The 25184-nt window shown below is 33.9% G+C and overlaps 1 protein-coding gene across 1 annotated transcript in view; it reads left to right on the top strand.

The window, feature by feature from the left end:
• LOC139092944 (synaptogenesis protein syg-2-like) overlaps positions 1-23995 on the top strand; it is a 34145-nt gene extending 10150 nt beyond the window's left edge. The window contains exons 4-9 of the mRNA XM_070643515.1: positions 9902-10105; positions 10937-11088; positions 12621-12765; positions 23277-23416; positions 23493-23652; positions 23748-23995. Of these exons, the coding sequence (XP_070499616.1) occupies positions 9902-10105; positions 10937-11088; positions 12621-12765; positions 23277-23416; positions 23493-23652; positions 23748-23995 (1049 nt within the window). The remainder of the gene's footprint in view (positions 1-9901; positions 10106-10936; positions 11089-12620; positions 12766-23276; positions 23417-23492; positions 23653-23747) is intronic.
• Positions 23996-25184: the final 1189 nt, after the last annotated feature.

Below are 25184 nucleotides of genomic sequence, written 5' to 3'. Positions count from 1 at the left end.
CCTTCTGAATATAGACCTATCTCTTTATTATCTGTGATTGGTAAAGTCTTTGAAAGACTAGTTCTAATTCGTTTAACCATACATGAAGAAAATAATAACATAATGATAAAGCAGCAATTTGGCTTCAAATCTAACCACTCAACGATCCAGCAAGTTATGAGAATAACTGAAAAAGCAGCTTTAGCTTTTAACCACAATAAGAGTCTCGGTCTTGTCCTTCTCGATCTGAAGAAAGCGTACGATGCCGTCTGGCATGAAGCGCTCATCCATAAAATGAGTAAGTTTAATTACCCGGTCTATCTTATCAAATTAATAACGTCGTTTCTCAAAGACAGAACAGCTTTTGTAGCCCTGAACGAGTCCCAATCCTTCATATTCAAGATCCTTGCTGGAGTTCCGCAGGGCTCGGTCATGGCTCCCCATTTATTTAACGTCTATATCAATGACATTCCACTGCCAAATGTTGGTGAACTTGCTTTGTTTGCTGACGATACTGCCTTTTTCGTTGAAGCTGATTCTCGTAAATTTAAGTTCATCAAGCAAAAATTGATCTCTGCTGTAAATTCTTTCCGATCATTTTTTGAAGACTGGAAAATCACCTTAAATGACAGTAAAACTGAATTCATTATATTCACTAAATCTACGAAGTTGATCAAAAAATGCCAAAATGACCAAATTACTTGTGGAAATATTTCCTTTAACTGGAAAAATCATGTCCGGTATCTTGGAGTCCACTTAGATATAAAACTCCTATTTAAATATCATATCAACACGGTGTTAAGTAAGGCTAAAGGAGTAGCTTATTCATCTCTCTACTCAATACTAAAAAAGAATTCAGGAGCCTCAACTGATTCGAAACTCACAATCTATAAAACAATAATTCGCCCAATTTTAGCTTACGCCTGTCCGATATTCATCAATTGTGCTAAATCCAACTTCATGAAAATTCAAACGTTTCAAAACAAAATATTAAGACAACTTCTTAATATCAAATGGGACGATTTTATCACCAACGAAACTGTCCATGCTCAAGCTAAAATCCCTACATTTAACGAATTCTCATTAAAGCTAACGAATAGGTTTTACAGCAGATGTACATCACACACTAATGACCTGATTTCCAATTTAGGTCAATACAATTACGACTCACTAGACTTTCGTATGAAGCACAGACTTCCTAAACCCATTGTACAATAATACTTTATTTACTTTTTTTTTCTAGTTCTATTTTTTTCCTTATACTTTAATCAAAAAAAAACCATGTAGGATCTTTTTTCCACTTTTTTTATCCGATTACATCATTAAACCCATCTAACTCATATTAATTAATCATTAAGTCTCACCATGCATTAAATTAAAACCGAATAGGTTGGTGTTAAAAAAAAAATAACCATTAATGTCAATTACTTTATAACTTTAGTTCACAATAAAACAGATTATTATTCTTGATAGATTAGAGCAGTAGCATGTGAACAAAAGATTGACGGCTAAAAAATCGGCTTAGCTAAGCCGAAATATTTAGCCGGCTAAAAAATCGACTTAACTAAGCCGTTTTTTTAGCCGGCTAGAAAAACGGCTTAGTTAAGCCGATTTTTAGCCGCCGACCTAAGTGACTTCGATCTCTGGATTAAGCTGAAAGCATGCTCACGAGCTTGCTTAGCTACTATATTTAAGTAGATTAAGTACTTAACATCATGCTCTTTGGCTTTTAAGGATAACACGACTTAACTACTTTATAAAAAGCGTTACGAAATTAGTGAACGATCCCTAACCTATTTGTGCTATCCGGGATAGATTAAATCAAGTTTTAGAGTCACTCAAGCTAACATGATAGCTTTACTAAGAACTATTTTTAATAAGTTGATCAAAAATTGCCACAAATACAAATTTAAATTCCTTTGATAGCAATTCAATGTTCCTTTATGTTTCTCCATCATATCCAATACAACTCAACCCAACCATAAACAATCATAACCGCTTACCATGCAAAAACTTTAAATCCATATTTCAATTAATTATCCAACTATGAAAATCTATTCAAAATTGATTGAAAATCAATCCTTATCCAAATGCATTCAATACTTACTCAATTACAAAGTTCAATCAGTGAATATTATAAATTGATTGATTATATTAAACTAATGAAGTACCTTTCAAGTGCTGATACACATTCACCATGTATGCGATGAAAATCTCAGCAAAAAAAAAAAGAACCGAAGCAAAACGTGTGCACGTAGACATTTGAGTATGTGTGTATAGATGTTGATAAATATACGTAAAGAATCAATGCAGATATCAAGTGCTCATCGCATTTTAACGTGTCAATCATTAACCGCAATGATATCATGTTTGCACTTTATTGGTTGTAGCTCTTTTGATTGGTCTACGTAGAAAATCTATTATGATGAAAATATGTAGCAGCATTGACTATACATTCCTTTAGTATATATCCACTCATCAATGTATTGATCTATTGAGTTAGTGTGGTTACGATGTGAAGATGGAAACAAATATATGGCTGATAATGGAATGAGATTTTTGGGATAGGGTGACTGAACTGGTGGTTATTTTTAGGACGGGAATCAGTTAGGGACTTGATAGGAGGGATTTGATGCTTTTGGGTATGAAATCAAAGTGGACAATTTGACACAATGTCTAGTTAATCACTAGACCTACGGACAGCTTGATAAAATGTCATTAGTTGGTCATTAGTCAATCGTATAGTGACTTGATACATTCTGTCACTCGATTAACTAATTAAATACTAGATTGACATAATGTCATTATCAACCATAGCTAATCGAGTAACATAATGTGACACCTCACCTAGATTGACTAATGACAATATGCCAAGCTGTCCACTCGAGAGAATCATTGAATATCCCGTTGAAACCCTTAATTTGGGAGTTTGGGCTAACTGGATGAAGGGAAACAGGGAAGCAGCCAAAAATTTTGAAAGCAAGGGTTTTTCTAGCAATTTTAAGAAATTTTGATTTTAAGACTATGGTTGAAGTCAAGCTCTACCTGTCTACACCCTTAGAGAATATCGAAATTAGCTCTACTAATCCAGAAGGGATTCGATGTAGAAAATGCTTGAAATCCAGCTCCTGATTTTCGTAAGTCTGGCATGAGGCTTAAGGCTCCATAAAATTTCTTTAACTTTATTATGCCCTATGCATGTGCTTTCTGGGTTGGATCAACTTGAACAAGCTGATTTCAGCAATAGAATCAGATGGTTAGCCTTTTGATGTAACATTAGCTCTAGTAAGAAACATGGTTAGAGCAAGACAGTATGCAAATCAAGCCTCAATTTGTGGGCTATAAGAAGCATTACTGTAAATAGAATGGAACAGGTTCTATGCAGGAGAATAGAGAGAAAAGGAAGTTTCCTTGGAGAAATGTCCTTTAACCGTAATTCTGAGAACAATGATTCTGATACCAAGCAGAAGACTAGAGATGAGAGGACTAGATACAAATAAAGCTAAGATCTAGTAAAGCCTCATTTACTGAATTGTCTAAAAATCCCCAAATAATAAGCAATAGCAAAATTAAATGAAATAAACACATTAAAGTTGATAAACAACTCACCCATATAGACATAATAACATTAACATCCCCAAACCACTCACAAAGTGCCACTTGAAAAAAAAAATATGCGTGTTATTATACGAAAAGGCATAATACTCGAGGATGATGATAATGATTTGAAAAGATATTTACGAAAGTGTATAAGATTGCAATATATTTACATAGATCTTAACGCGCCCCTGGTACATAAAGGAGTTGATTCTTTATTTTTCTACAATTCTCCATTCGCAATATATCTTGTTGGGCTTGTTGTTAAGATACGAAGAAGTAAATCTATGTGTGTGCTTAAGGTGGAATTTTGTATTCAGCAAGCGAATGATTTTACGATCAATTTTAAGAGGAAATTGAGGGTTTTCATGTTGTTACTTTTTTTCTATATCTTTACATCCATACTTAGAACTACTATATAAAGTGCAGTGGTGGGTAATCTGTGGGTAAGATTCGAATGTAGCAAGTTGTAAGCTTGCTATACCTAACCTGTTTGTGGGGCTGCCACACTACAGGCAAGGATGTGAATAGGCACTTATCCGGGCACAGCTTTGGTCGGTAGCGGTGTTCTTAATGAAAACAGGAAGTACCATGCGAAGGTGAAACACTTGCCGTTTGATCAGCCACCGAGTCAGATTGACGGCCTACCCAACTCCCCGCGCACTAGTCTGGTGTCAAAACTTTTAAACAATGACATGAACCGTAAACCGTATGCCGTGTGCCATTTTTGTTGAGGTTTACCACCAATATTTACTAACTTACTGGAACCATGACCCGAGTTGGAGCCTTGTTCGCTACAGAAGCCTTTTTATCTGACTTTGTACAACAGCTTGTACAAATTCTCATTTTTGTCATCTAACTGACAATCCTTCATAACCGTACTGTCATTACTGCCTGTTCATTACCTCCATGTTGCTTTTGAAGCTCTAGGACGCCGTTTCCCATGTGGATTCCAGTCGAGGGAGGTATGACAAGCTTGTGTCTCTCCCCCAGGACTTACTATCCTGCTTTCGAAGTATGTGAACTAAAGCTTGTCACCAATGGACGCTACTGCATACAGTATGTCTCCTATCCCAAGGACCTACTACTACTTCCTTGGCAAAGACGCATTAGGTCCCATTGCCGCATTTAGAGCTCATCTGAAGCTGGATCTGTCTTTAGATGACTTCTGCCAATTCCTAATTCCCAGCACTTTAGCATCATTGCTCACACATCAATCCCATGAAGCACAGTTTGCCCACATCTGATATAAAGGCACGCATCAACACAAGCAAAATGCTAACAGAAAATAAAAAAAGAAGAAAAAGTTCTCATGCAGATGTATTTTTCTGGCTGAAATAATAAATTTGCAGAAGCTCACAACAATAAAAAAAATCGTATCAAGACAGTTTGCCTATATATCTATATATAATAATATGAAAACGAGTGGTAATACAATACACAATGTTTGAGTTTATAGCTTTTATAGTGAAAAATAAAACGTTTGCTGTTTTTTTTTTCGTCAAACTCGTGCTGCTTTTGAAGCTGAATTTGATGTCAATTCTTCTAGAATTTTTCGTATTGCTTGATTTTATGAAAAACGAGTTAGATTGTTCTAGATTTGACACTGCTGATCAATATGTTGATTGCAAAGGAGTTTTCTAAAATGGTTCAGGGGCCATGTATTCATCAATTCTGAATAAATGACTGGTAAGCAACATATATTCAAGAGTAAGATTCAGAGTAGGTATAAAAGTGTTGTAGAGACTGTTCTGAAATATCAAAATGATTTTAAGATCGATGCAATTTTTAATTCGTGAATAGCTGTCAAAACTGATCAAAAATGGCCATCTTGGTGCCGTTAGCGCTCTTTCACGTCTTTCCGTCAACACAGCAACGTAGTGGTACTCAAGTGAATGCTGCTTAGAATATGGAACAAATTGAATAAAACATATTCAAATTTAATTCAATTCTAGATCCAAATGTAGCTTACTTGAAAACTAACCCGAATAGCATTGTTTGCAAATTCTAAGTGAATCGACTCAGAAATCCTACATGAGTTAACCGACAGAAATAAAATATCCTCTAGTATGGATTCAGGTTTGGAATGAATATTCATGATTAAATTTTCATGAGCACCATTCTAGGGCAGCCAAAGCAATTGCTGTGTCAATTTCATCAATCAACCACTTTCCTATTGGATGAAAACTTTTGAATGGTTTTCTTTTGAAGGATCCGTTCCTCTAGGCTAAATATTTCTGGAGCATGCACTTTCTTATGTCCTTAAAATGCTCATCAGAGCTATTTTAGATATTAAGACTCAAAATAAGTACGCCAATAGTACCAAATTTAGAAGTGTCCCGTTTTTTTCCAAAACTGTCCCGATATTTTGCGAAAATCCTCTGGCTACCCTATCTTTAGGTCTCTTGCCTTCTTAGGATCAGCCTGCGCGTTTAAAATGCAGAAACAGCAATCTCGCAAATTCTGGCAAAATACTAATTTGTCCTAAAAGCATATGTAGATACTCTACATCAAGGCCAACATTAATCATCCATATCATCGACATAGCAACAATTCAATGTATTCTTACAACAATTTGTAGTAAACAAAACGCATATCCGAATAAAAAATGCGCACATACATCCATAAAAGCTTCGAGAAAAAAACTTTCAGCACAAGCCTATATATTTGTCTGAAGGCAAAAAAGTCATTTCATGTGATTTTGTCATAAAAAATAAAGAGAAGCACAAAAAAAGAAAATTCTCAATGTCGACAAATTGATTTAATTTTGTCATTTTGAGATTGAAGGGAAAGGAGACAGCACAAGAAGAAGTAAAGGATGGAACAAAAAACTTTTCGTCAACACGAGATTCTTCTTGGTATTTTTGGAAAGTCATAAAAAAAGAGCAGAATATTTTAACATTATGCGTAGACGCTTGCATCATCACAATAGCACAGAATTATTAAGATTATGCCATATCAAATGAGTAATCTTACATGATTTTACAGAAATAATTTCCATACAAATGCAGACAACTTTTTTTTGTTGTGCTGTTCGACGTTCCTTAAAGTCATAAAATGAAAAATGTAAAATTCATTGAAAGGATTTTTTGCCTTTGTTGTTGTTGTTGACTCTGTTTATGCTGATGTAGACGGATGGGATTTAACTGGTTGGGAATTAAAAATAAAGTCAGTCAACGGCACGTGTAGCAAAGTCCTCATAAAGCCTTATTGATGATAATTTATTTTGAAGATTGTTACTTATTAAATTATTGTCTACAGCTGCTGATAGGATATGCCTAAGGCATATGAGTCTTCAATTCTAAATTATGCTTGGAAGATGAATTTGTATTTTGCATAGAACGGAATTGTAGATTTTGGCAATGCACGAATAGAGTTTTTTGAATATTTTTTAATTGAGCTTTATTAAGCACAACTTAAAAGAGCTGAATTCAGCTAAAATGAGTAGTTTTGAGTGCTGTTAAACTAAATTCAGCTCAACTGAATAGTGCTGAATTCCCAAAGCTGAATAGAGCTGAATTCAGCTAAAATGAGTAGTGCTGAATTCAGCTAAGCTGAATAGTTTTGAGTGCTGTTAAGCTGAATTCAGCTCAACTGAATAGAGCTGAATTCAGCTCATCTGAATACTGCTGAATTCAGTTCAACTAAATAGTGCTGAATAGCGAAAACACAAAATACAACTCGACTTGATAGTTCCCCAATTTAGGTTAGCTCCTCGAGCTTCTTAGTGTCGTTTCTCTATTTGGACGCTGCAGTGTTACCTCAGGATTGTGAGAAGTCAGTAATTTAAATATAGCCTTAAGCAACTTTAGAGGTGTGACTTTAGGGTCTCTGATGTGTTCTAGACATGATTCAGATCCAGTCAACCAGGCAAAGCACAAACTTCCACTCCAAAATGCAATAAAAGCTTCTTAATTTCCAACAAAAGAACATCTACATAATCGAATTAATCATAAATTAGTTTGATCAACTGATGTCAAGCTATCGACGTAGCATTCATTCTTGTTCCATTTTTTATGTCGATACCAAATGATACTCGATTAAATCGATTCTGTACGTTTTACTCGTACAACTCAAATGAATACATCGAGTACGTGTAACATTGCCTTTTATCACATTCGTTCAACTTTTGCTTTAATATATGAGAAAAGGCAACAAAACAGGAGCTTAAAGCACATCACAAAACACCAGAGAAGAATGGAGAAGCAAGAAAAAAATATAATCAAAGCTATCGGCAGCACAGAATAAAAGGAGAAAAGAGTGTACACATACATACATCCATATATAATGTATACACATATAATCGATACATTTTTGTCAGAAAATTTATGAAAATTTCTTCTATGTTAGCAGATGAGATGAAAAAAATAACAAAAGTACTCGACCTTATCGAGGGTCTTGAGCGCATTTTTGTCTCAGCCATCAGCAATTGGCGATATAAACACGAATTAATTGGATTTTCCCCATAAATTGAAAGGATTTTATCATAACGGTTTTCTAGAATTTGAATTTTCTAATGGTTTTTTGATTTTGCATTTTCTAACGGGTTTTAAGAATCCAAATTTTCAAATTTTCTAACGGTTGCTAAAAATTTAAATTTTTGGAAAGCAACGCTTTGAAAGAGGTGCTTTTCTGGTTAATAATTGAAAAATCATTAACTAACGTACATAAAGATGGATTTTGGCTTCCAAACCAATCGATGCCAGAATAACTCAATGGCACAAAACGAATGCTTCAAACTATAACTTTCTGCGAGGTCTTGTGGCCGAAATCTTGTCCCTTATCCAGCCAGATTATTACCTAGCCAATCAGCCAGCCAACTAGTTGCTCAGCCTGCAAGTTAATCAGTCAGCCAACCAACTAGCTAGTCAGAAAAGCAACCTACCAAATAACCAGTCATTCAGCTAGCCCCCCAACCAGTCAGCCAGCCAGCTAATTAACCAGCTAGCCAGCCAACCAGCCAGCCAACCTACCCACCAACTAGTCAGTCAGTCAGCGAGCAGAACAAACTGTATTATTAAACGCCCTTTTCTTCAAAAATGCACTAAAACCAGAATAGAATAATATGGATCGGAAAGAAAGTTTAAGGCAGGCAGCATTTTTTTTTAGGCGGGTTAAAAAAAATTTATGTAAATTCATGTTGCAAATTTATAAGAGGAAATTTCCATACTCAAATGTAATTTATTCATCTATTAGGGATGAAGTGAAGTCAAGGACTTTTTTGATACATTTCGTGGGAAAATTTTCATTTTTTTTTATTGATTGTTTGATTTTTTTCAATGCTTTCTTGAATAATAAGGAAGTTTCCATGAGAAATTGTCGAGAATTTATATATTTTATGTTGAAGGATCTCCTTGTTCATTGTTGCAGAATGAATGAAACATAAACTGAAAATGTATGTAAAAATTATTTTCAAAATTCATAACAAGTCATGATTTATCAGCAGAATAATGTGACATTATTAAGAAGAAAACGATTTATGGTTTAATATGAGTTTTATGGAAGCTTTAAAGTATATTTTTGTGGCATAAATTTAATGCAATTTGGTTCAACTTAATAGCAATGTGAATTCAGTTCAGCTTAGCTGAATAATGCTGTATTCAGCACTGCTGAGTAACGCTGGATTCAGCACTGCTGAGTAACGCTGTATTTAGCACTGCTGAGTAGCATTGTAATCAGCTCAGCTGAGTAGCGCTATATTCAGCTCAGTTGAATAGTGCAGATTTCAGTTTAGATGAATAGTGTTGTATTTAGCTCAGTTAAAACTGAATTCAGCACTATTTAGTTGAACTGAATTCAGCAGTATTCAGATGAGCTGAATTCAGCTCTATTCAGTTGAGCTTACTTTAGTTTTCTTAGTTTAGAAGAATACAGCATAATTTTGTTCAGTTGAGCTAAATTCAGCACTTTTTAACTAAGCTGAATTCAGCACAATTTTGTTCAGTTGAGCTGAATTCAGCACTTTATCACTGATCAATAAAAATCCTCAAATAATTCAGCATGAAATTTCCATTTCCAACATTCATAACCGTTAATCTAACAAAAACCAAAAGGAACATTAATCCGTATCTAATGAAATTTAATGCGAAATTATTTTAATATCAACGAAAATAGCGATAATAATTCCTAAAACTTTCTGGTTAATTATGAATTTTAATGAAGATTTTTTTGATGATGATGATAACAACATTAATGATGGTTCAGTTATACTCGCAGTTATGTCTGACGATTAACGACTAAAAAAATTTATTCATTATCTGATCTCCATGCCAACGATGATTTTTTGTTTAATGAATTCATAATTTATTTATTCCTTTTTTACTAGGTCGTCCCTTACCGCAAGTTTCATGGTGGCGTGACAATGTCCTCCTAAATACAACGTCAATTCAAATCGTAGATAAAAAAGTCAAAAATACATTACAATTATACAAATTAGAGCGTAAAGATTTACATAATAGCTACGTCTGCCAAGCATCGAATAATGATGTTACTCATCCTTTAACAAGTACAGTCACACTCGATTTGAACTGTGAGTTGAAATGAAATGAATGAATTTTTAATTTAATGATGATTGTTGGGGATTAGGGGTTCTGGAGTTAGATTAGATTGAGTTGATTTTCCATAAAATTTGTATTTTTTTTTTTGTAAAATTCAAATTTTTTTAAACCGTTATTTTTCAAAAAATTTAAAATCGATTTTCAAAATTCATTATCAAAAGTTTAAATTATTTATTTCCGTTATTTTTCAATTTCTAAAATCCGTTATTTTTCAAATTTTTAAAAAAATTTCCGTTATTTTTAAAAAAAGTTTATTTTTCAAAATTTAAAAATTTTATTTTTCAAAAATTTTAAAATTTTTAAATTTTAATCTTTTTAAAAATACTAAATTCCGTTATTTTCAAATTTTTGAATTCAATTTTTTGAATTCTAAAATTCGTTACTTTAATTTTCAAGAACCCAAAATTTGTTATTTTTCAATATTTAAAAGTCCGTTATTTTTCAAAAATATAAAATCCGTTGATTTTCAAATTTTCTGAAGCCGTTATTTTTTCAAAATTTTTGAAAAATTTAAAGTCGTTATTCAATTTAGGAATCCGTACATTTTCAAAAAGTCTTTTAGATCCAAAACTTTCCCAAAACTAAAACTACTCGTTAACAGAGTAAGAATCTCATTAACATCAACCCATCTACCATTAAATACCTAAAATCTCAGTAAATTCCTTATCATTAATCACAAGATACAAGATGAAAAAAAAAAAAATCTTCAGAAACTCCAATTTGAGATAAAATTTATGCTAATTTGTCTTTTAAAAAACTTTTTTTTTGTTCTTCTCGTTCCACTTTTAATTACACTCATCAAGTGCGTCCATTAACAATAAGATTAGATCAAGATGTAAAATATTTATCTGCAAATCACTCGTACGATTTAAAGTGCGAAGTAACTGGAAGTCGACCGGCTCCATTAATTTCTTGGTGGAAAGGCTCGTCGCAATTAAGAACAACTAAAGAATGGGTGAGTCATTGCTGTTTGTTTTTTTTTGTTTTACTTCATTTGATTATTCGTACTAATGGCGGTCGTCATGAACAAAAATGAAAATGCTTGTGAAGTTGGATTGATGAATTAGTCGATGATGAAATGATGTTTGGGATGAAATTTAGTTGATTACAGGGTCATTTGGGTGATTTCATTGGTACTGGAGTGAATTTATTGTGAGATTTGAGGTTGTGTGGTTTGATGAGGGGTATGGAACTGATTTTTGATTCGGAAACTGTAAAATTGGGTCAAATTGAGTATTCCATGCTGTTTTCCATACCCAGATTTGTGCTACTAGGGTGTCCATACCCTTCCTCCCCTTACTGATAATGAGCATACTCACCTAAATGAAGGTAACTATGAGTATACTAAATCAATATAGTAGAGCATGCTCAATTTTGTGAGCATTCTCATTTGTATGCTCCTTCTATGCTCGGGTCCGTCTATGTTCATACTAATATTAACGTCCAAAGCTCTTCCATATCCCATAATCTACTCAAACCTAGATGTTACTCTATTCATGTCTATTTTCACATCCTACTTTGTCCTATGTCCTTATAATGTTGCATTTGTGGTTTGTTCTGGCCTGGGTAGAGAACAAGACTTTCGGCACTCTTTGATATTGCACCACGGCGACGAGATAGTAGTATACTAGGATATATCCGGTTGTTTTCGCCAAGTGGCTTCCACTTGGTTTCTAGTATACTACTATCCCGTCGCCGTGATGGAAACATTTTAAAGAGTGCCGATCGTGTTACTTATTTACTTACTTCCTTGGCTAGGGCGCATGGTTTGCCGCATTTGGTGAGCGTCTGTAGACATCTTTATCTTTCGATAATTTCTGATAAGAAGGTTTAAGAATGATTTATGCCACATTCCTTAACAGCCCTCGGTAGCTCAGTAAGGAAGAGCACTTGACAATGTAATCGATGTAATCGAGAGGACGTAGGTTCGAATCCCACTCGGACCATATTATGGAGAAATGTGCTTTTTTCTGTGGAACCTTAGAAGTTAGTAAGGTTTTGAGACATATGAACTATGCTTTCTCGCTTTCGAAGGCATCGGAATTTCATCCGCATTTAGAATTCGTCGAAAGCTGGATCTGTCTTTAGATAACTTCCGCCATTTCTGATTCCCAGCACTTTTGCATCGTTGGACACAAGCAATCCCATGAAAGCATTTTTTGAACATATGCACCACACCATAAAGCCCTACAGGTTTCCCAATCCTTAAAGACTTCAAAATTTCCAGCATGTAGTATCAAAATTGAATTTCCCTACATTCATCTAAACGACTTTAAATGACGATGAGATAGCACTCCTATACTACAAAACTAACATTTATCTACCCTCAACCATCAACCCATACCCAAAAAATCAATCCAACTTCATGGAAGTCTAACGGTTGCCGCTTTTATTGTGTTAACAAAATCGCTGAGTAATCAAATGAGCTTTTTTTCTCATTTCTCTTGTTTTTTCCTCTATTTTCTTCTTTTTTTTGACATAATACAGACATCATCTGATGGAAATTTAACAAGATCAATTTTAACGTACATACCCGTATTGGATGATCAAGGAAAATATTTGTCATGTCGAGCGGAGCAGAGTCTAATACCTGAATCGGGGATTGAAAAAGGCTTTAAATTAGATATTCATCGTAAGTTCTGAGTTTTACTCTTTTTTATTATATTTCATTAAATTGCTAATGGTTCTACTCATTTCAATAAAAAGGAGAGCACACGGTGGAAACTTTTTCTTCTCATTTTATCCGCGTAAGACAATGAAATGAGTAAAAAAAAGTTTCTTTTTCTTCGTTTTTGTGGAAGGAAAAAAATTCCAAATTGAGTTCGTAAAAATGCATTTTTATCCTTCACAATCTCATTTGTGTTTGAGTGCTTAAAATGAAAGTTTATTTTTCAAAAAAGTTAAGTTTAGAAGCTATAGAATAGGATAAGTTAATAGCGTTTTCCCGATCAGCACATGTTTTTCATGGCAGTCAAATTGTTGCTACATGGAATTTAAATGAAAATATCTTATGGACGTCATATGACATTCACTTGGACGCCACATGACAGCCACTAGGACACCACATGACAGTCACTTGGACGCCACATGACAGCCACTTGGACGCCACATGACAGCCACTTGGACGCCATATGACAGCCACTTGGTCGCAATGTGACAGCCACTTGGGCGACATATGGACGACATATGGCTGCCATTTAGCGCCTATGAATAATTTGTGTCCATCTGGTTTGATTTTTGTGTAATGATCATGAGACTGTAGTTCCCGAACAGCACAACATGTTCGCTAGAGCACAGCTTTGTCACCGTATTACGGGAAGACTCAAAGTTGCCCTGAAGTCACTGTGACGGCTTTTTTCGACACATTTTTATAGCAAACAGTTTGGTTTGCAGCATTGTGCTATTTGGTGCTTCAGAAAAGTGTAAAATGGTTCATTTTGTCCATGAGTTTTCACACGATGTGATGACCCATATGCAGATACACACTATTATCCCCTTGGTTGACCCATAAAACAGTCAATACTGTAATTCAAAGCATCCCAACTGATACTTTTACAGCTAACCTAATCACCAGCTACCCAAAGTAATGCTCACTACATACCCTAAGATGCTCATTGAGCATATGCTTGTATGATAGGGCAGTATATATTTTTTGATTATTATTGAAAATATACTGCTTTTTAATATTAAAATAACAAAAAAAGTTTTAATATAAATGATAACAAAGTTCACCATTCTGATATCTATGAATACACAAACGACACAACAAATTGTACAAACTCTCTCAAAATAGAAAACATCTTTGGGGTAGATTCGTAAATTACGTCACGCTAAGGGGGTCAATTTTGTTACAAAGTATGTGTTTTGCCTCATGCTTTTGTCACAAAGCATTACAATCGGACCCCTTAAAGCTACTCATCTCGTTCCGTAACTTACAAACGTCCCCACTACCTTATAAAAAGTAATAAACTCATTAAAAAGCCAAAGTATAAACTCTTGAACACACTGCTAAAAGTGTAGAGCGTAAAGAAAACTTTTTCATTTCTTTGGGGCAAAACTAATTCCGACATCAGCAAAAAGAATTTCTGACAGCCAAGTTAAGAAAATTGAATGGAAAGTTGGAAGCAGCAAGTACGAAACATTAAAATGAAAATTAACGTTCAAATTGCCATTGTGGAAAAAATTGTTAGAATTTTCTTTGTAGTCATAACAATATGGAGCTTTTTGTTGTTTGAGGTATTTATTCCTTGGAGGTCAGCCTCGACCAAAACCACACGCGATCTATGATTTGTGGAATTTTCCATGGATCACACACTCCAAAAGTACAGCACTGTACTTACTGTACTTGTTGAATTTGTATGAGAGTACAGTAAGTACACTACCAGTACTTACTGTCCTTGTATGAAAAGTACAGTAAGTATTTTACTGTACCTACTATACTTGTATGAAAAGTATAGTAAGTACAGTACTGTACCACTGGAGTGTCTGACCCTTGGCATTTTCAAAGAGTTTTGGCGAAAAACAGGTTGTTCACCACAGGGTTATGTCAAGGAATAGTAAAATAGGAGAGCACTATGAACGGAATGCTACAGCTTAACGTCTCGAGGATATAAGAGGATTGGATGTTGAGGCTCAGGGTTGCGGCTTTTGTCAGTAATGCTATTTGAACAATTTCTATGTAAATTAATGGGATTTGAACCATATCCACAATCATATTGACAACACTCTATGTAATAGATGTTGGGAGGGTTCGGTCTCTGCTGGGAATCGAACTCACGAATCACTATGGAGTTGATATCAGATTCTCCTGTCTGTTGCTTAATTACTCGGCCACAGAGGCCATACTTTCGAACTGGCAGATTAGCTTATATATGGCTCGATACCCTTAAAGTTCCACTCAGCTCAGGCACAGCATTGAATACTTTCCTGTCTGTTAGGGGACGATTGGGCTAAAGAGAACGTTTTTAGGTATTCCAGTAGTCGTCTTTTGTAATATCAAAGCATTATCCAAAATTAGATGCACATAGATGCAGAAAACTTTATCTGGGCGAACCCTAGTAATATCAAAGGATTATCTTTGTCTGTAAATTTTACGTAGAATTAACGGTAAATTTTTCAAAAATTAGCTCCACAACTCGCAAAAATCCTTACAAATTTTCAATAAAAAATTCTGACAAAATTACCACTAAGGACCTCCAAAATATGAAAATAGAGAAACTTTTCATTTCAATTTTCATCTGCTATTTACGAAAAAAAAAAAATTTTTCCACCTTTAAACAATTGCGCGCATCAATAAATTTCACTAGCGGGTATCGAAATTTTAATCAGGCACCTCGTGTGTTCATTGAGCAATGTTTGATTTTGTATCGGTGGGACGTAAATATTTGATGGTACAAAATCTGTTGGCAATATTTGCAAATTTTGAAATAATATTCTAAGTTTGACATTTATTTGCATGGATATAAGTTTGATATATATATATAGGAACAATTTAAAATTCACTCATGTGTGTGCCTGCATATGTTTAAATAATAAAGCTTGAATTAAACAATCAACTAATTTAATTTAAACTGTAGGGAATAATTTACATTTATTAGAGGCAATTGCCATAAATTTTGGAAGCAAATATTAGTGGAATTTTATGCAAACTGTTTGCGGAGGTGAAAAAAGTTTTTTTTTTTTTCATAAAATTTAATGAACAATTTACTTGAAAATTATGAACTTTTGAGCTAGAAAGTTTTGCTATTTTTATCGATTATTGGCTAAGTTTAATGAGTTTATTGTTACTAAAAAGTAAATGTGGTTCTTATGTCAGTGACCTGAAGCAAATTGAGATGTTGAATTTAATTTTGTTTTAAATTTGAATGAATAAATTTTCAACTTTTTAAACTTGTTGGTGAGGGAAGTGTGGGAGAGTTTGGCACGTGTTTTAGGTAATTTACATTTTAGTTCTTATAATTAAAGCTGTAGATTATCTGGAGTAAGTTATAATAATGCAGAAAAGGGGAGTGTTTGAGTTGGCGTTTCTGACTTTTCTGTTCCAAAATAAAATAATAAAAATGATTCTTAATGTCGTTTGGTCCGACTTCAAAACAGTAAGCGAAATTCACAAAGAAACAAGCATTCCACTAATGTCAGATTTCATATCCCGGATAACCAGTAATTTTTACAGTAAAGTCGCTCACCATCCGAATGATCTATTTTCATTACTTGGCCAATACAATTATGATTCACTGGACTTTCGTGTAAAACATAAGTTACCGAAACCTCGTCATTAATAACTAGTTTTTTTTTTTTTTGCTTTCTTTCTTTTTAAAATAACTTGCATTAACATTTTTTTTTTTTTTGAGGGATCTTCTTTTTTTTAGGCAAGCTTTCTTGGTCTTTTTATAAACTTTTTTTGACCGCAACTCATATTGTCCAAACATAACTCATATCATATTAATAATTGTACCTCATTATAACATTTGATTTAAAACCGACGAGGTTAATATCAAGCTAGACTCACTTTTGTTCCGACTTATATCATTAATTAAATAAAGGAATATATATTATTATGATTCTGACTTTTGATTAAAATAAGTTTGAAACTTACAAAATATGAAATCTGAATGTATTGACAAGCTTAATTCTTAATATGTTAAGCTTGAAACCAACTTGAAACTTAATTTGAGGTTAAAAGTCAAACTTTTTACTTTATTTCAATGTTATAGCACCTAAATTATTAACTAACATTCAATATTGATAGAAAACAAATTAACTGTCAATTTTTTTAATTTTTGCTATAAAAGTCAAGACATTACTTAGGAAATTAATGTTATTTACTATAAAATATTTAAAAATTGTAGTAAAATCATAACGATTATTTTGAATTCAAATTTTATAGCAATAGTTATCAAGTTGAATATTTTAGCGAAAATTTAGTAACGAGCAATTTTAATTGTAATTATAAACAAATAAGAGAAACTTTTGGATTTTTATAACAAAAACAATAACTGTCAATTATCATTTGAATTTTATAGCAAAACTTAAAACGATCAAATTTGAGTTCAACCCGGTCAAATCCTGCTCAAAAGTTATAGCAAACATTTAACGGAAAATTTGTATTTAAATTTTATATCAAAATTTTGACGAGTCATTTGAATATTATAGCAAATAACTTTAAAATCCTGAATAATGCCTTGACTTATATAGCAAACATTATAACGATAAGCCAAAGGGACGAAACTTGAAAATTCATCCTTGTTTACCTGGATTTAACCCAAATTCACCCGAATTTAAGTTCATCTGTGTACAAGTTCTAAAACCTTTGCTGTGAGCTTTAATTTGAATTTTATGGCAAAAACCGTCAAACTTCATTCAAAAATTCAAATGAAAAGTTATAACGGTCAACTATTGTTTAAAAGTTACAACAAATTTAAAGCAGCAACAATGAATTTGAGTTTTATAGCAAAAGTTGACACTGACTAATATTTATTTGAATTCTATGGCAAATACGGTCAATGTTCATTTGAATATTGCATTGATATATATAACAAAGTAAAATAAAGTCATTCATTTGAGTTTTAAAGGAAAACTTTAATAATCAAATAATTCGACCAATAAAAAATAAAAAGAAAACTTTTCGTCACTTCCATCAATGTACATTTCAAATTCTTGATGTATTTCCTCATCACATCCACAAAAAAATCCCCATTTTCATCAATAGTCAAACAAATTTGATTGATGATGCAATATTAAAAGATTCTATGTCAAAAGGATGACATCAAAAAAAAAATCTTTAAAATGGATTGAAAAAATCATCAGTGCTTAATGTCATTGAAGGGTTTGCGCTACGGATATAAAAAAAAACTTCTTGGAAGAAAATGAAAAGTTAATCAAATGAAAAACCTTTCAGAACCAAAAAAAATGACATTAAACTTTTCCAATGATGGAAAAATATTGAAAATTTATAGATTAAAAAGTTTTTTTTTTTTTTATGCTGACTGGGGGATTATGACTTTTTGGATATGATTCATTGGAATCTGTGAGATTAATAATGTTCCTTCTAGAACTGAAAATTTACAACTCATTTTTCTGCATAAAAATTGTTTTTCCGATGAAAATTCTATGAAAACATATTCAGCATGTATGCATGGGGTGTATTCAGAACGAGGATTGGGGATGGAGAGGTGTGAGTTTGGAGGTTAACCTTTTCCTAACGGTACCCGATTCCGAAGGCAAGACTACCCTGGAAGTCCGAGACTACCCTGGAGACTATCTGGGAAGTTCGAGACTGTCAGGGAAGTCCAAAAGCTACTCTGAGAGTCCGAAACTACCCTGGAAGTCCGTAACTACACAGGAAGTCCGAGACTATCCGGGAAGTCCGAGAATTCGGGTGTTCCAAGACTCCGGCAAGTCCTAAACTCCGGCAATTCCATGACTCCGGCAAGTCCTAGATTCTGGCAAGTTCTAGACTCCGGCAAGTTCTTAACTCCAGCAAGTCCATGACTACGGCAAGTCCTAGACTTCGGCATATCTCAACGTCGGCAAGTTCTAGACTCCGGCAAGTCCGAGTCTGGGTTTCTGTCTTGACCTCGAGAATATTTCGAAAAATTCGTCAATTTCCCAGAGTTTTTGATGAAAAACCCCAAAACTCCCCTTAAAAACCCCTCTAGCTACACCCCCATCCACCATGAATCAAACAAATACGGAAATTTAAAATTTTTAATGAGATTTTTACTTCCATCCTCTAATCTTCACGCACATGAGTAATCAATGTTTTTTTTTTCGGGAATATAAATGAAGAGTAATCAAATTTTAATGAATCGTCTCCCTAAGGTATAAACAGAGACATTAAAAAATTGAATGACATTATCCATAAAAATTGATATGTTATGGGAGAAACAGGAGAAGTAAATTAGGGGAACGTTTAGGAATTATGTAACATAATGCTCTTAAGGGGGTAAGTTGAGAAAAAGTGGTGATGGTCTAGTCGGTTAGGAAGTCAGGCAATCGATTCAAAGGTCCCGAGTTCGATCCTAGGGAGAGTCTAGTTGAATTCGAGTGCTTTTTTGCTGTTCTAGTCACATTAACTAGGTTTGTGTATTCGCGACACAAAAATTGTGGCTTGGTACGTTGAATTAATATACCTTGGGTTATGCAGCGTGCAGAGTTGAGTAAAGCAAAACGTCAAAGAGTCAAAACCGTCATCACAGAAGAATTTTGGGATGTTTTTCACGAAAAACTCTAGCATGTTGACCCAAAACCCCAAATGTGTGTGTGACGGTCAGAATGGGCAAACACCCTGTTTTGTGATTTATCCGTCCCAATTTCTCAGGTTGCCTAATGCTAAGGTACAATTCGACGGTCTTTTACCGATTATTTCTACCTGGATCCCAACCCTGAAAACGGTCAAAAACTCAATCATTTACGTCACATAACATCCAAACAATCCCTTTACAGTATGATAATAATTGCATGTTCAATGATACGTGGGGGTAACAAGTAATTCATATTGCTCAAAATAATTAATCTTACTCTTCTTATTCATTGCTGTTGCTCTGTTGTAGAAGGGATTAAAAATAGGATTTAATGTGATTTTTTTTAAAGTAATTTTGTCTGTCTGACTGGATTTAAATGATTCAATATTTCACGAATCAGTGAGTGTAAAGCATCGAGTTTTTTTGTAATTTTCTTGTAGAATGGTTGAAAATTTGAATAAGGGAGATGCCATTGAGTTGTTTTGTAAATTATTGGATACAGCTTTGAGGGGTTAGTAGTTTTAGATTGGTGATTTGGTCGATTGATGCTGTTTTGTTAAATAGTTTTTGATGTTTTGACGGACATGATTACTTGACTGATTGTATGGTGAGTTCAAAGGACGTATAATGTTCAATTAATGTAGGGTGCCCATCTGCAGTATTTTTGCAGGAACACAGATGTACTTTTCAGTCTTGCTGCTGTGTTCCGATTGAGGATAGTCTAAATGAAACGTTAAAGACACTGACCCTTTTTGGGCAATGTAACATGAGAGCTACTTAAATGGGCAATTTTAATAGCAGATCAACTTAATGGTACCATTTTGACAATCATGAGCCTCAGCTAGGGGTCCGAATGACGGATATCCGTACCGTCCGTTACCGGTAATTACCGGTAATATCCATTACCGTTACCGTTAATTTATATGGATTATCCAGCGGTAACAGATTTTTAACGACTTTTAAGCAGAGACATTAAAAAATTCAAATATTAAGATCGCAGTTTATTTTTTATGTAGCGTTGCTGTTAGGGGGGTGAAAACGTTATTTTTAGACATTTTTCATTTTTGAAAATTTTTAATGTGGATATTTCCAAAAGAATTTTTAGACTTGTCAATTTCAAGATATATAAATTTCAAAGTCAAATGTTATTTTTGGTCACATTTTTTCACAGTGAGCATTGGATATTTGGATATATTTTACAACTTTTATACAAATGCTTACTGTTGAAAAAAATTACCAAAATTACATCTGAAAATCAGTCATTTTGTATGATGAATCCTAAAGAAGGGCTTTATTTGCATCACCTTGAAATGGTAATATCAGTAATGATAGAGAGATGAGAAAGGTAACTTTTCAGGTACTTATCGGGTTATGAAAAACTAGTTCTTTAGCACAAGCGGCTGAAACGAAAACTGACCAAATTTCGGTCATTTTTCAAATTTCAAACTGCAGGAAGTCCAATAGTCAAAAGTTTTAATGCAAAAGTTCTTACTTTTGGATGTTTTACAACTCTTCTCTACAAGCCATCCTCTAAAAACGTTTGCAAATGACTTTTTTTAAAAATGACCGAAAAAAGTGACCAAAAATAAAAATTTTTTTACCCTTAATATTCGTATATATAGAGTCGGAATGTACGGATATTACCGGTAATCACCGGTAATTACCGGTAAATATCCGTTACCGTCAAATCCCGATTACCGGTAATTTTCGGACCCCTAGCCTCAGCGTCATACGACCAATATTTTATAATTCTGCATTGATGGCTGAAATGTTGATTTTGAGACTAGTTTGTAGCTGTAAATAAGGAAATAATTTTGACTGACTTTGAAAATTTTTTTTGAATATCTCCTGGCATAATCATCTGTTATACTAACTTTACATCCCAGTCTCTCAAGTACATTCTAGTCATTGTGTGTCAAGGATACTAACTACTTGGATTCAACTTAGAAACTAGTTGATGGCTAATTTGACTCAATTAACAAGAAATTGTCATTATTGCCTTGAATTCTCTGTTATTCAGTCTTTACCTTCATTTGTGTTGAGAATATAGATTAACAATCCAGTCTATACACTTAACCAGTGTTTTCCAAACTGTATGCCGCGGCACACCATGCCATAAGCCGTATATCTTGACATACAATCCCATAAACATCATTTTGTGTATTGTTTCGGTAAAGAATTATCAGCAAGGCATGTCATGCAACAAAACAGTTTATACAGCACTGGACTAAGCAATATTTATGTAATAACATCCTACTCTAATTACATTATCATAATAATCACTCAAAAAAAATTGCGCTATCATATCCCCCTACATGATCACTCCTCATATTCCACAACAAAGAAAAGTCAGTTCTTGTAACACAAAGGCTGTGTCCAGCACGAGTGTACATAATGAACATTTGTAAGAGGAATGGCTCATAATGAAATTTATTATAATGTACGTTTGGAAGGGAAAATCAAATTAAGAATCCCTTAATATGGAGATTAAAATTTCACATGTGAAGCATATAGCATAGACATATTATATCCATGACCATGCAAATTATAACTTTTTTTTATAGAAAATAATAATAATAATCATGTCCTTTAAAGTCCGTATCTTGAAAAATTATGTGTCAATTATGACTTTTCGGGTGGATAGACTTTCGGTTCCTGTAGATGAATAGCTCATGGATATCAACCGATGGGGTTACGGAGAATAAAAGGAACAAAAAAATTTTAAATTGCATTTTAAAAGAGTTTAGGACTGGCTGAATGAATGGCTAGATGACATTAAAAGGGTATTTTTTTCTACCATTTTTTTTGATAATAAAACTTTCTCAGGCGTAAAATAATGAATTACATTTGCTGGCATGTCCTATCTCTCTTTCTCTTACTATGGAACTGCTGTTCTCTCGAATAGAAATTTTCATTTTTCGTGCTATTTTATTTTACAATCAGGATTTATTCTTTTAAGCTTTTCAACACAATTTTCATTTTTGAATAATTTTATTGAACGACATATTCTGTGGAATTTCATAATTTTTGTGTCTGTCTATCAGTTTTTGAGTCGGTCTGTTGTGTGGGATGAAATGTCTTAGATCATTTTTGATGAAGATTAAATATTAGTTTAAGAATTTATGTTGTAGATTTGACATTTTTCTGGGAAATTTGTTATTTAGGCCTTGTGGAGGAGCAACAGCTATGATCTTGGGAAGCACACGGCCTACAAATGGGTGAAAATCCAGTATTAGGCTCACTTGAATCAGGCCTGAAGACAGACTTCACCGAGTCCAGCCTAAAGCCAGAGTCACATTGGTCTCGGACCAGATTTGGCAACTTATACGCCGTGTAACTTCCAGCTATAGTGGTTATCATTGAAAAAAGTTTAGAATGTGGAGAATCCAGAACAATCATTATTTAGTTTTAAGCAAATTCTAAGATAATGTCCCAGCTTATCTCATTACGAGGACAACAGTCATCGTACCCGAGGAACACAAATCGTCCGGCATCATGCCAGAGTCACGTCGGCTTGGTGTTTAATTTTGGATCGATTGACAAACTTGTACTTTTCTAGGGTTAAGCCAGTTTATGCTAGGAATCGAACCAACGTACTCAAAAATATCCGTTTGGTTGCCTAATCACTAGCCCATAGAGTACTTACTCTAATATTGGCAGAATAGCCTATTTTTAATTCAATATCAAAACAATTCACTTTGCTCATATACCACACACGTGAATACACAATCAATTGGATGTTTTCCTAAAATCTTGGCATTCAAAAAATTTAAAACAATTTCACTAAAAACCTTCAAACTCTTCCACATCCGTGTGCTCTATAAAAATATCTCCACAATACCCAATTTATATCCACCATAAACTAATAAAAATTTCTTTTTTCCCACAAAAAAAAATCCAGATATACCAGTAGTAAAATTAGAATTCGGTACAAATCAGCAAAATCATCTACAAAATGGCATAAAAGAAGGAGCTGATGTTTATTTTGAGTGTAATATAAAATCGAATCCGTGGGTTTATAAGGTCTCATGGAAGCATAATGTAAGTTAATTGATTTTAAATTGTATTAAATGTCAAATGTTGATAAACAAAACATAAAAAAAAAATGCATCCCTAGGGCAAGGACATTTCGCATGTGTTTGGCGATGGAATAATAATTTCAAATCAAAGCTTACTGATATCGAACGTAAAGCGTACACAAATGGGTCAATATATTTGCAGTGCTGTGAACGCAGAGGGTGAGGGTGAGAGCAATGCTGTATATCTAGAAGTCCAATGTAAGCTTAATTTATTTTGAATTGGATTCCTTTTTTTTATATTTCAATGCATTTTCATCTCTTCCCCATCTCTATTATCTTTCGTACACAAATAGTTGCGCCAGTATGTCGACCAGGACAAATTCATACGTATAATGTCGGTAGAGGCGAAACGGCAAAAATTCAATGTGAAGTCATGGGTATTCCGACAGACATTAATTTTGTGTGGAAATTCAACACGTCCGTGTCAGAGCTGTTGGACATGCCATCGTCAATTGTGACAAATGACAAAACAAGGAGCACCATTCATTTTAAACCAATGACTGAGCATGTAATTATTATTACGACAAAAATGTCATTGTGATGACTGCTACTGCTGCTGTTGCTTCCATTCATTTCCATCATTCACTTTTCATTTTTACGCCGGACTCGACAGTCATATCTAGCAGTATTCCTATCTTTATTCTCCTTTTTTTATATGCATCATTTGCATAACTGATATTCGTGGATGTTCAGTTTGGCTACTGTTTGGGAATGACTGATGGGAGTCTTTAGAGACATACTGTTGGTTGAGTTACTAGATCTCAGATTTGTCATGAATTTTTCAGCTGGAAATTACATGATTATATGAGATTTTTATGTTTTTTTTATGGATTTCTGTCAGTTTTCCTTACAAATGTTATGATATTTCAATCCGTGCCATCTTTTTCTACAATTCTCGACCTTAAACATCTTTTAATTCCTTAAATACACTGTAAAATTCAAGAAAAACAATTCGAAGTGAGAAAAATTCCGCCATTTTATTTTTAAATTCTTAAAGTACGTTAAAAAGTTCATGAAGTCATTAAATTTTCTACACAATAACTTCCAATGCAATAAAAGCAGCAATTTCCATAAAAACATCACAATCTTAAAATAATGAATCCATAAAAGACACAAAAATGCGCCCAAGATGCCAATTTCAGCATCAATAATTACTATTCAACCACTTCTTGTCTCCAGTGCATCTTCATTTGTAATTATTTTAATGATAATGACAGTTTCGGTGTACTGTGTTCCAGTACAACACTGGTGTGTTGTTACGATTATGAAATTGTAAGTTCCATGTCTCTTTTGTGTCGCCTTCCTTTATGCATCCTTATAAAAAAAATAAAATAAACATTAGCTTTGCAGACCTTAAGGTCCATAGCTGCGCGTTTATATGCGTTTCATGGCTATTGGGAGTTTAACGAGGGAGGATTCGCCAGATCTCTCGCTCAAACCTAGACCTACTGTTTATAGTGGAATCCGAACCACTTCTTTGATGACATTACTGCCTGTAGCCTTCAAAGGGAGGCTGTGAGCCGCGTTTCCACTACATATGATTCGAAAAAGGACATGTGAAAAATTTCCCATGCCGAGTCTCGAACCCATGATCGCTAGATCGGTGTTTCAATAATTATGTACCGAAGTACTAAACCATTCCGCCAACGAGCCACTTCGACTCTCCATGCATCCTTATACTTCATTAATATCAAGTTCATCCCAGATTATATTAATTTATATATTTAAAT

The sequence above is a fragment of the Chironomus tepperi genome, unplaced genomic scaffold, assembly GCF_022539635.2.
Source record: "Chironomus tepperi strain 1889 unplaced genomic scaffold, CSIRO-AGI_Ctep_v1 contig_317, whole genome shotgun sequence".
Taxonomy (NCBI): Eukaryota; Metazoa; Arthropoda; class Insecta; order Diptera; family Chironomidae; genus Chironomus; species Chironomus tepperi.
The sequence above is the reverse complement of the archived record's forward strand: the minus strand, read 5'-3'. Positions and strand labels throughout refer to the sequence as shown.